Source organism: Halichoerus grypus, chromosome 15 (assembly GCF_964656455.1).
Source record: "Halichoerus grypus chromosome 15, mHalGry1.hap1.1, whole genome shotgun sequence".
NCBI classification, from domain to species: domain Eukaryota; kingdom Metazoa; phylum Chordata; class Mammalia; order Carnivora; family Phocidae; genus Halichoerus; species Halichoerus grypus.
The window spans coordinates 4,121,815-4,134,255 of record NC_135726.1 but is presented as its reverse complement, the minus strand read 5'-3'; the positions used below and the strand labels follow the sequence as shown (position 1 = coordinate 4,134,255).

Genomic DNA, 12,441 nt, shown 5'->3' with positions numbered 1-12,441 from the left:
CACTAAATGACTCTTGGGATTACACACAGCTTAGGTAAAATGGTGCTGCTTGGAAGTTTTCCCCTTTGTCATATTCTCCTACGTAGAGGTTTACTTTATAAAAATGATGAACTATATTCAGTTTGTTATAAGATCCACTACCACAAACTTCCCTTGAATGAGCATGCTTTTAAGTGTAGACTCACTTGTTTTAAACAGCACTTAACTGTGTGAGATGCTAGTTCCATTAAAAGATCTCTTGATTGATGTTGGTTATCCTAGAATTAGCATAAGCATCTAACTGGTTCTATTAAGAGAGTAATTTTTATGGTTGTTATTATATTTATTAACTATGGGGAAAAGAGGGAGGGAGCATTTCAGACATCAAGTTTACTTTTTTTTGAATTCTTAGAATAATATCAATATCCACAGTTGATTTTTTTTTTTAAGCCCACATTCATTTATTTTGGATGTCCACATTTCTGCGTTCTCTGCCCTATCATTAAGTCTGTGCTTCATAAATGCCAACTAATTTTTGTATAACTACCAGTGAAATACAAAATAGGACACACCAACTGTAAACAAAGAATAAGAACACCATATAAGGCATTTTGAACGGAAATACAGCCAGCTCGTGATTACTTGTAACTGTTTATCCATTACTTTAGCGGGTTCTGCTTTTACTTTCTTGGTTTAGACTGTCACCGTTTTGCTCCATTGGCTGTTTCTTCTTAAGTGTAAACTCTGATTTAAGGAGTTGGAAGGGAAGAGCACTTGTCCTGAGGTGCTGAGTGCCTTCCCCAGCCCCGCAGGAAGTGGGAACCGACACAAGCCTGCATGGGCTTGCAGAGGGGTCCTTGTTTCAGCGAGTGGTTATTGGCATTCTGAGAGGGAGCATTTTCCACTTTTCAGTAGGAACAACTGAACCAGGAGGTGAGAACAAGAAACTTGAAAATCTTAGTAGTTTGTATTTGAAAGTGGTTGCAAAATATTAGATTTGTCCATGTTCGAGAGTAAGTGTGACGAACGCAAGTAGCACAGGGATTGCCGGCGCCCAGAGCCGGGGCAACGCATGTGACCTTGCGATGAAGCACACATGTCTTTGTGATGAACGTTTACCTTTTCCTGGGTTTTTACTAAGAAACATTTGTCATATCCCAAACCTAAATTGTATCAAATGCTTTCCAATCACAAATAGAGCTATTTTGTATTTTATGTTTTGCTTTTAAAATCTTGCATCCATGTATTTTGTTTTAAAGGAGTGGAAATAATGGTGGGCAAGGAGAAGGACTAGGTTGAAGGCCCACATAAAACGAGTTACAATTTCAGTGGAAAGAGAATGAAGTAAACTGAGGTCTTTGACAGCTCTAAAAAAATCTTTTCTGTGAGGAAATTGAAACACCTAGTCATACCATTTATTACGAGTTTTAGTCAAAACCTATTTAATATATGATTTTGCACGGTTTTATATCTTAAGATTTGTTCCTAGAGAGCAACAAAATCATTACAAGTTGGATCTGCTCAGAAAAATGAATTCCTGTGTCCATATTTATTTTAAATGTAAACAAATACATACCTTGTGATTGATCATCTTTGGTGGCTTATATTTATACTTAACGTCTTCTTTGGTAAATGTATTCTTAAATATTTTTCATTTCCTTTTCAAATTGTCCAAAATAGCAAAAGTAGTGATAATGTAGCATACCCTAAGCTGAAAAGGTATAGGACCTGTTTGTAGGAATCCATGCCTGTGGGTGGAGAGTTCAGTCCCTATCTGATTCAGTGTGTATATATTCTTGCTGGTATTTATGATGTCTCTGTCTTCTAGAACTGAATTGAGGCCCCTCCACTTATAAAGCATACGTTGATTTATAGCCAATAGACAGCGGTACTTATTGGTTACTTTGCTGTCCTCCACCTGATTAGGTAACCAAGCTAGCTAGCACGTGTTCTTCCCAAGTGATGTAACGAGGAAAACAGAAACACTTGCAGGGTGTTCTGGGTAGTTGAGGAAGGGGACAGAAAAGCAGGTCAGCAGCATCAGGATGTTGACTACAGGCCACTTACTTGGCCTTAAGAATCAAGGAGAGTTCTTACCTTGTATTTTCATAGAACTTAAATGGTAATGTGACCTCTACATCCAATTTTAGGAAAACAAAATTTGATGCGTAAAGTACGTGTAAAAATAATCCTGCCTTATATTGACTTAAAAGTTCACAGTGCAAGTGTTGCCACTGAGTTTGTAAATCATTTCATGGGAATGATTTGTGGCAACATACGTGAGCTACTGTGTATGTCTTGAACTATAAGAAAGGCTGTTTAACCACTCAAGGTCTTCTGTCCGTCGGCAGATTTCATAAGAAAGTTGAATTTTAATCCAGCCATCTAATGTTTAAACTGTTACAGAAGTGAAGACACCAGTTTCAGTTTTGTACCTTTCATGTGCTATGGAGTCGTTCTGGCCTTCTGTGCCACTCTGGTTATACTGTTTTGGGCAGCCCCACCAGCCCTGTGAGAGGGTGGGTTCAGGAGGCCGTCCTCCCTGAGGTTGCCGTCTCAGTGGATCTAAGTAGGAAGTTACATGGACAGTAATGAATTGGAAAGGCCTCTGGAGAAGTTTGTTATTACAGTCAACCTCTGATTTTTTGTCCCAGAAGAAGGTGAGATAGAGAACCAGCAGTGATTACTTCGCAGCACCCGTCAGTCTTCGAGCCTCAAGCTCAGGAAGTGCCCTGCCTTCTGTCCTTTGGCAGCGCCCTGCCTGGCCTTGATGCTTTTGACCTCAGTAATTACAGTGCTTGTTGGACTTCAGGATAGGAATACAATAGTAAATGGAACTGGAGCCAAGAGTTACACCAAAACATTAAAAGCAGTTATCCTACTGGCTTGTCTGCAAGTCCAGAGTAATTGACTTGAATTACAGCAGTAGGATTCGGTAATAATGACAGGTGACTGTGGACAAGAATAAGGATTATCAGTACATGCGCGTGCGCGCGTGTGTGTTTCACTAGGCGGGAGAAGAGGAGGGAGTACACTGACATACTTTGTCAAACGTTGGTGTCTGGCTCAGTTTATGGTTACTGAAATTCTTGAGGGGGAAAGGCCCAATATACGCTATGTTACAAAACCAAAACTTGACATTGTTTCGGTATTTGTTTCTTAAGAGAAAATCCTAGACAAGGTGTTTTTTACAAGCTTTTATGTCTTTTGAAATAGAACTATATATATTCACAAAATGTTCAACACTTAATTTTAAGTAATTTAACTTATTAGAGTACTGAAAACGGTTGGTTCACTTAAAGTTTCCCATAAGTTTTCTTTCTCTTTCTCTTCCCATCTACATCGGTTTTTTCCCCTAGATTGATTGATTGATTGATTTTTAAAGATTTTATTTATTTGACAGACAGAGACACAGCGAGAGAGGGAACTCCACAAGCAGGGGGAGTGGGAGAGGGAGAAGCAGGCTTTCTGCTGAGCAGGGAGCCCGATGCGGGGCTTGATCCCAGGAACCTGAGATCATGACCTGAGCCGAAGGCAGATGCTTAACGACTGAGCCACCCAGGCGCCCCTGATTGATTTATTGTTGGGGGGGGGAGCCCGTGAGAGTGAGTGGCGGGGAGGGGCAGAGGGAGCAGGGGAGAAATCCTCAAGCTGACTCCACCCTGAGTGCGGAGCCTGACGTGGGGTTCAATATGGGGCTCGATCCCAGGACCCTGAGATCATGACCTGAGCTGAAAATCAAGAGCTGGATGCTTAACCAACTGAGCCACCCTCGTGCCCCAGTTCTTCATTTTCTAATAAGGATTATCAGTGCCAGTGATGAGCTGGCCGTCCTGCTAGGTGTTCTACACACCTATTACATTATTTCATGTCTTCACTGCAGCCGGGCATGGTGTGGTTTGCTGGCTCTGTTGTAAGGGAGGAGAGAGGTCTTCCGTTCCAGGTTGCAAAATGAAGTGGCAGAGCCAGGCTTTGAACTCTGGTTGTCTGGTTTGTCTTCCTGGGCTCTTGTCTCCTTCATGGGGTACCTGGAGGCTTTGTGAACAATGTGATAGAATGACTTTCAAAGTCCACTGGGTCATTTCTAATAAGCTCGAATGGAGTCATTTACCATAACCAACAACTTTAGTCTCCAGATGTTTAATGCACCCCCCGCACTCTTAATAAGTACTTTGTGTAGGCCACCCACTATCTCGGTCAGTGAGTAATAATCGGCCTTGTCATGAGTGTCGTCTAAAGAATAAGATAGGGCAGGCACAGATGTCTGCTCTTAGTAGCAGAAAGAGCAGTAATCTTTGCAGAGGGCTTTGGGGTCCAGGGGCCAGTAGGAGATCTGCTGGAACCTTGGGACGGCAGGATGAGGCTGGGACAAAGAAGGCCTGGAAGTTCTGTTACCTGGCCAGGGAGGACTCAGCAGAGCATGAGCAGTGTGAGGGAGTTGTCTGGAAGGAGCTGCGCACCTCTGGTACAAGGTGGAGTGCATGGTGCCTGCTGCCGGGGAGGAAGGCCGCGTCCAGCTCTAGGTGCCTTCAGGGAAGGCTGCTTCCGTTCTGGTCCGTCCGTCCTACTTTGAGAGTGGTGTTTAGGCTAGCTGGAAGACACTCCCGACAGTGGTACTCTGTTGTAGCTTATGTAAGACTTGCCCGTGTAGAGAAGGTTTTTCTAGAATAGCAGCATTATGATTAAGGAAAATCTAGATTGTTCAGTGTTTCTTCTCTGCATGTTCTGAGTCTTTAAAGATATTAATCTACAAACTTACGACTATTACACCAGAGGCTCTTTTTTAAAAGATTTATTTTAGAGCGAGAGCACTGAGAGAGTGAGTGAACAGGGGGAGGACCAGAGGGAGAAAGAAAATCTCAAGCAGACTCCTCACTGAGCGCAGAGAGCCCAAAGCGGGGTTCGATCCCCGGGACCCCGAGATCACGACCAGAAGTGAAATCAAGAGTTGGCCGCTCAACCGACTGAGCCGCCAGGCGTCCCTGTACCAGAGGCTCTTTTGTTTATTTATTTTATTTTATTTTAAAAATATTTATTTGAGAGAGAGTGAGAGAGCATGAGAGGGGGGAGGGTCAGAGGGAGAAGCAGACTCCGTTCTGAGTGGGGAGTCCGCTGCAGGACTCAGTCCTGGGACTCCAGAATCATGACCTGAGCCAAAGGCAGACGCTTAACTGACCCACCAGGCACCCCTGTACCAGAGGCTCTTTTAAAGAATGTTAAAGACTTGAAGCTAGTTCAGTACATTCTCTGATAAATGTCCCGAGTGTCATTTTGCTCCACATTATGTGTCTGACTTTTGACCTTGTTCATTTTGTGGATAGATGGCTATTTGGAATGTTTTGCTACTTGCAGTTATTGAGCAAACCACTAGGTGATGCTCAGAGACTTGAGTTTAAGATTGTAGAAGCCAAACAGTGAAACTGCTTTTTTCCTGCCTGTTTCTTAAAATAAGTGAACCCAAAACAATGGCCAGGAGCTGGTATTGCTTCAAGGGAAGGGTTGATGTAGAAACTAAAGGTTTCTGTCCAACCAGTACACGCTGCTTCCCAGATAAATGATGGAAAGAAGTCAGCTACTGGTTAGTTTTAAATGGGATATATTCTCTGATTGCATAGGCCTGAGGGTTTCACCCTGCAGGTGTGCACGTCATTGTGGGCATGTAGCTCAGGAACAAACCTAAGAGGAGATGCGTTTTCCTGTGGAGCTTAGGGCAGTTAGTTCTTCCTATTTTTGCACCTCTTTCCCTCTTGAGAGTGGTGTTGGCCTTGTCATAAGTTATTTTTTTTATTATTTCATAAGATACTAATTCAAAGTACTTTTGACCAGCTATAAACATGTATTTGAATCTGTTGAGACAGTTAACATGGGAGGGAAGTTTCAGACCTTATATTTCAGTTCCTGGTTATTTTCTTTCCATTTTCCTTCAGTGTCTGTACTAAACAGGGATTACTGTCCCTAAACTACCCCCTCCCCACGTTTTTGCCCCTACCCCTACCCTAGAAGCTGTTGCTCTTTCCCTATCATCAGAAGAAATTGAGGTTGCTGTTTCCTGTCTTCCCCACCATAAACTGTGGTGAGTCTGCCCTTCCCGGCTCCCTCCCTCCCACAGTCCTGTGAGCCTCTTAGTGACCCCATCCTGTCTCACTCGGGCCTGCTTCCGGCGGCTCCACTCTGCGCTTCCCTCTTTGGAGCCCTAGAACCTGCTTCCACCTCCACTACGAATTCAAACTGCCTTGTCCTTCTAGATGGTACAGGTTCTTCTTGGCCTGTCCCTTAGACATGGCTGGTACTTAGGACTCCACTCCTGACACATCACTCCTCTTGACGTATGTGTCGTCAGGATGTACAGTGCCAGCCCCAAGCTTTGTGTGTGTGTGTGTGTGTGTGTGTGTGTGTAGATCTGTTACTTGCTGCTCTGTGGGTGTAAGTACACTGTTGACTGGTGTAATCTGGGTACCTCTTATCAGCGCCTCTGAAACTAAACTTGTGATCTCATCACTGTACAAAACAAAAAGAAACCTACTCTTCCGGGTGGAAGGCACCATCACCCCAGCCAGGGCCCTTGTGGTGTCAGCTGCTGTTTGCTGTCATTGGCCCCTGGCCGCCTCACGGTTTCTCCAGTCTGTGGATTGGGCTGAGCATCCCCTCCACGGATCCTCCTTCAGCTTAGCCTGCACTGGGTTTTCCCTTCTTCACTGGGCCACAAGCTCTCCTGCCGCAGGGCCGCCTTTTAGTCACCTCTGTGCTTCCAGGACCCGGTGCCCAGGCCGGGCTCGGCGAATGATAGCAGGTCATTTAACAAGAGGTCCTTGTGGTAGGAGGGCAGTTGATTTTGAGTCTTATGGTTATGTAAAAACTTAATATGACTGTAGATATAAAAGTGCTATGGCAAAGATTCACAGGGCCATGCTAGAGTATTCATTTGGGATTGATGCTTATTTGAAAATGCACAGATTTTTTTTACGGAGTAATTATATTAAATAATTGCCGGTCTTTGGCACACACTGGAGAGTGTGGACTGTCGTGGCAACACGCGTCAGAGACAAGTGGACAGCTCCGTTGTAAGTGGGAGGTCCCAAGCCCGCGAGGCAAGTTAGTACGGAAACCTTTGAGTGGAGGGGTTGTAGAGCGGAGCCCGTTACCTTGTGAGAGGGAGTGCAGACCTGGGCCCCGTGTCTGCTCAGGTACACAGCCTTTACCGGTTCCCTAAGCCTCTGGACCTCTGTGTTCTCACCTGTAAAGCGAGGAGGATAACTGTGTCTCCTTGATAGCGTCGTGAGGATGATTATGAACAGTGTGGATGAGGCCCCCGGCACAGTGTTCACCACATGCCTGGTCCTGTCTGTGCTGGGGGCTCTCACGTGGAGCTTGTAGTTGAGTTCTAACTGATGTGGTCCTCACTGAAGCCCGGTACTGTGCCCCATGGTAGGAGAGAGATGAGAAGAGCTTTATAAGCCCAGACTAATTGAATAGATCCCATTGGGTTTTTTTGAGCCTGTAATGCTTTACTTTTTATAAATGGGGAAATTATTCTCTGTGCTTCCTCAGTTAGAGGAAAGAGGGCATTTACTCTCAGAGGAGGGAGGGAGGGAGGGTGTATATGTGCGTGCATGCAGACATTAGAATTCTGCAAATTAACTTCTTCTGCTAATGCTTAAGTCTGAGACCTCCCAGTCCAACTGTGTTTTGGAATGGAAAGGCTACTTTTGTTGGAGTGATGCCTTGGATGGATGCTGGCATCCCATGTACACGTACTTACTTTTCCTTTTCTGGTACACAGTTTAAAAGTAAACGGAGGCAGTGTGGAATGGCCACAGATCATGGATTTTAGGCCCTGGCTGCACTACATAGCTCCTGAGTGATCATAGGCAAGCTAGTTAACGTTTCAGGGACTCCCGTTTCCTTACTGGGGAAAGGGGGATAGTGGTGGTTCTCCTGGATTACTAAGGATTAAGTGCAGCCAGTTACCAAGCGTAAGTTGTAAAGCACTTGTTGAGTGTAGAAGGTGTCCATAACTTGTAGCTGTCACTGGTACAAGATTCATAATGGGACATGGGGAGACTTTGTCTTGTTTTAAAGCATTTCTGAAAAAAATATTTAAAGCATTTAATTAAAGTATTAAAGCATTATATGAACATGGCATTCACATCTGTCTGAAGGCTGTAGAAAAGAGGGATGTCAGAGGACGAATCTGAGGATAAGTGTGTTTCTAAATGGAGTAAGGGCATTCCGGCATCCAAAACATTCCATAAATTGGAATTCTATTGAAAAATACAATTTATTTAGTATGAGACAGTTGTCCCGAAAAGGAGTATTGTCCTTCACTGAACAGTGGTTGATCGCCCGCTGTGGTGCGTTGGGTGCCCTAGTAGGTGCTGGGGGTTCCCACCGGCTGAGGCTCGGGTTCTGCCCGTGGACTCCTCCGTAACTGGTGTCTGAGGGTCTGCACTGTTAGCAAGGCCCGCCTTGCCCTCATCGTGCCCGGGAGAAGCCTGTGTCTCTTAGATCTCTGTCACCTCTGTTAGCCATGTATCTCAGCCTTTTCTGCTGCTTGTTAAAATAGTTGTTGTGTTCCCCAGTTACATTCCCACAGAAAGATAAATAAATGTTGGTGTTTATTGGGGGGGGGGGGAGATACTTTTAAAAATTTTTAATCCTTAAGTATCGTACGTGGTGTTGGATAGCACGCAGCTTCCACACAGTGTGCCTCCTCTTTGGATATGTGGTCTCTCGAAGGGGTTTTTATCACTCCGCCAGAGTATAAGAATTTACTTCCATGTTATTCACTAGATGTCATTAACTTCTTTAAATATGCTTCTTCACTCTTTCAGAGTTACTGGAGAATGTAACCCTAATACATAAACCAGTGTCATTGCAACCCCGTGGGCTGATCAATAAAGGAAACTGGTGCTACATTAACGCTGTATCCTTCTCAAGTGCTGTCCCCACGGCCGGCTGGCTGCACTTCTCTCTTCCTCCTGTGCCTTTGACTTCGTGCAGCTGCAGAGGGGCCTCTCCCCTCAAGTTTGAGTCCAAGAACTTGGTTCCTTGCTTAGTCTGCCTACCTTGCTTATAAACAGACTTAATTCCTGACCGCAAAAAAAGATGATTGTTGACTGGTGAGTGACAGAATCAGGCGACTTTTATTTTCATTAGCCTGGCCCTGATGAATGGGGCAGCGTGTCCACTTACAATTGGAAATGTTGTTTTAATTGATTTATCTAGGTCGAATCAAGTTTTTGTACGTAAATGCTGATTGCAGAGTAAACCCTTACGTGGAAATCACAGGGCGGTTATCCTCATGGTTATTTGGTTTATTCCTTTTTATGTTTACATATGTAAGTCTTTCAGTGTCATTGGCTTACTTAGTTTTATATGCTTTGGGTTTACTGTACCTTTCAGAAATTTGGAGTGTCTGTTTCATTTCCTTTACACTTCCTTACTGCCAATACTTAGACACTGCAAGCACTGGTTGCTTGCCCTCCGATGTATCACCTGATGAAGTTCATTCCTCTCTATTCAAAAGTGCAAAGGCCTTGTACGTCGACACCCATGATAGATAGCTTGTAAGTAAGGTGCTTACAAATGTGTTACGGGGCTGGGTGTTTTCGCCTCTGATAATTTGAATTCAAATGGTTTAGCAAGGTTCTTAATTTCTTGCAAATGAGTCCTATAATTTTATTTTTTTAAAAATGTACTGTTGATGTTTTTATGTGGAAGTTAACCAGAAATGGAATCGCAGCATTGTTTGTGTTCTTTAGATTCAGTTATAAGTGTAGTGTTTACTAGTGTGTGTATGTTACATAAAATGTACCAAAACCTTACAGAGAAAAGGTTGAAGAACTCACTAGCTGTTATAGCATTGGTTACTTAAAATTTGCCATCTTCATGCTAAAATATTCTACTTAGCCATCGAGGCTCTTTAGTAAAAGTGTGTCTTTTTTAAAGAGAGGTACTGAACTGTTGTCTCCCCCGTGTTTAGTGTTCGGCTCATGAACGAGTTTACCAACATGCCGGTACCTCCGAAACCCAGACAAGGTGAGTGAGAACGAGGTCTTCCGGTGCCCGTTAGTGTGGACTGTGAGGAGCGCAGATGACTGACTGTCCTAAGTTCGGTCTTGTTGGAAAGAAAATGTCTTTAAAATGCGAGATGTTACACCTGTGCTCTTCTCAGCACTGCGTGCGGTGGAGGGCAGTTCTGGTTATGCTGCTTTTCATCATTTTGACTTGGTTTTCATCATGAAAATCTGTGTCCTGTTTCCACTGCAGCTCTTGGGGATAAAATCGTGAGAGATATCCGCCCGGGAGCTGCTTTCGAACCTACGTATATTTACAGACTTCTGACAGTCATCAAGTCGAGCCTGTCTGAAAAGGTCTGGCATTGCTCTCATGTAGCCCCTAGAAAGGCGGCCTCTTGCTTCAGTTTGTGCCGCGCTGTTGCCTGTTCAGTGCTCGTTCTGCACTGTCCGTGCTCGTTCTGCACTGTCCGTGCTGGGGTTGGGTGGGTCCTCGGTAAATCTGGGCCTGTTCATGGAGTCAGTTGCTTGAATGAATATTAAAAATATCAGGGCCAGCTCATGCGTCATTTACTGTGCACCAAGTACTCTTGGAAGTTCTTTCCATATGTTAGCTCACTTAACCCTGTGAGTAAAGTATGGTTGTCTCCTTGTTACATTTGAGGAAAGTGAGATCCTTGTCCAAGGTCACACAGCTCCTAAGTGCAGAGCCTGGCGTTACAGTCAGCTCCTTAAGCACTGCGCTGCCTCTGAGAGCTTGGTCATTGGGCCTGGAATCGTGGCAGCCTTCAGGAGAGCTAGGGCTTCATCATACTCACACGTTTCTAGTAGCTCCTTGCCTCTTTCATCTACATCTGTGGTCATACACTTTGCTCCTGAAGGCATGGGACCGAGGGCCAAGGAGGTCTGCGTAGAGATTGTGATGAGTCAGTATAAGCATTTGAAATGATGTCTAGGGAAATTATTCAGAGAGAAAAATCATCAAAACAATTGCGTTAAAGCTGAGTAAAGCAATACTGAAGCTCCTTGTTCTGAGGAAGGGTGAATGGCCAGGACAGTGCAGCGGGGTACCACCGGGGATGCTTTACTGCTCCTGTCATAGCTGTTGGTGCTTAGCTCGAAATTTACGTTTCCCAGGTAGTGAGAAAGGTACAGAATGTTAGCAATGCAGAAATGGATTAAACTGTGCCCTCTGCCCTCAAAGACCTCACCTGTCCAATAGGGGAATTAGATCTATCATCCAAGAAAACAGACCCACAAGAGAAGTACTAAAATAGATGCAGACACCGATGCTTTAGAAGCCAGAGGAGGGCCGTCCAGCTCAGGTGGAGGCGGAGGTAAAGCAGTGAATTTTAGGGGGCATCCTGTGGTCAAGCCCCACCGAGATCCTGCTCCGAAGTTACGTTCATGGAGAGAGGTGTCTTTCAGAGTTACATGAATATTGGCTCTCTTGGGTCCCCCACACCACCCTCCGATTTAGTGCTTCGATGGAAGGACTCACAGGACTCAGAAGCTGTTGTTCTCACAGGATTTAGCGCAGGGACACTAAAGCAAGATCAGATGTCCATGGGAAACCTTGAAACTCCTCTCCCGGTGCAGCAAGAGAATGCACTTAATTTCTCAGCATCAGTGTGTGACAGCACATGTGAAAATGTCTGCTGTGGAAGCGCATGGGAGACTCCCAGGGGTTTTACCAAGGGCTGGTCACGTAGGCATCCTCTGCCCAGCGCAAACCAAAATTCCACACTTGCAGAGGGAAAACAGGTGTGCACCATAAACCACACTGTGCCATTTCGGCATAGTCCCTTTTCACTTCTTGGAATGGGGGGGGGGGATCCCTCCCCAAATCCAACTTCCCAGATGCCAACCAGGGACCAGCCCAGCAAGCAGGCCTTTCCGAGAACCGTAGCCTCGTGCCTGCTGGGTCAACTCTTTCTGCTTCTTGAGCTAGCCAGTTTCTGCCCTTTTCCACACACGCGGGGCGTACTCAACTCTGAACATCTGCTGTCTGTTTAGAGCTTTAGTTCTAGGTGGAACAAACAAATATACCTGGAGACCGCAAGAAGACGACTTTGAAAATCCTTGGAACATGTGGTTATTCTCCAAAGAATGAAATGGGAACTAATCCCAAGATTATAAGACAAATATGTGACTGTTGCATGACTCATCTATAAATGATTTTGCTGGTGTGTGTGTGTGTGTGTGTGTATACAACTGTTAGTTAAATCTTTGAATCAATAGAGCTTTTCACATATAATTTGGGTCCTTTCCCCTATAGTTGCCCATCATCAAAAATAGAAGGAGACACACAGGGCTGCTATTCACAACTCCTAGTGTGACCGTTAGCCCCTGGGGTTGTGCAGTGAGGTGGCCCTAGACCTCTAGTTCCTGTTCTTCTATTTCATATCAACAAGAGAGCAACTGTTAAATAACTTTTTTTTATCAG

The 12,441-nt window shown here is 44.7% G+C and overlaps 1 protein-coding gene across 2 annotated transcripts in view; it reads left to right on the top strand.

Moving 5' to 3' along the window:
* USP10 (ubiquitin specific peptidase 10) overlaps positions 1-12,441 on the top strand; it is a 75,147-nt gene that overhangs the window by 48,941 nt on the left and 13,765 nt on the right. For both annotated transcript variants that reach the window (XM_036104872.2, XM_036104871.2), the window contains 4 exons: positions 8,811-8,902; positions 9,436-9,545; positions 9,962-10,017; positions 10,249-10,352. In XM_036104872.2, the coding sequence (XP_035960765.1) occupies positions 8,811-8,902; positions 9,436-9,545; positions 9,962-10,017; positions 10,249-10,352 (362 nt within the window). The remainder of the gene's footprint in view (positions 1-8,810; positions 8,903-9,435; positions 9,546-9,961; positions 10,018-10,248; positions 10,353-12,441) is intronic.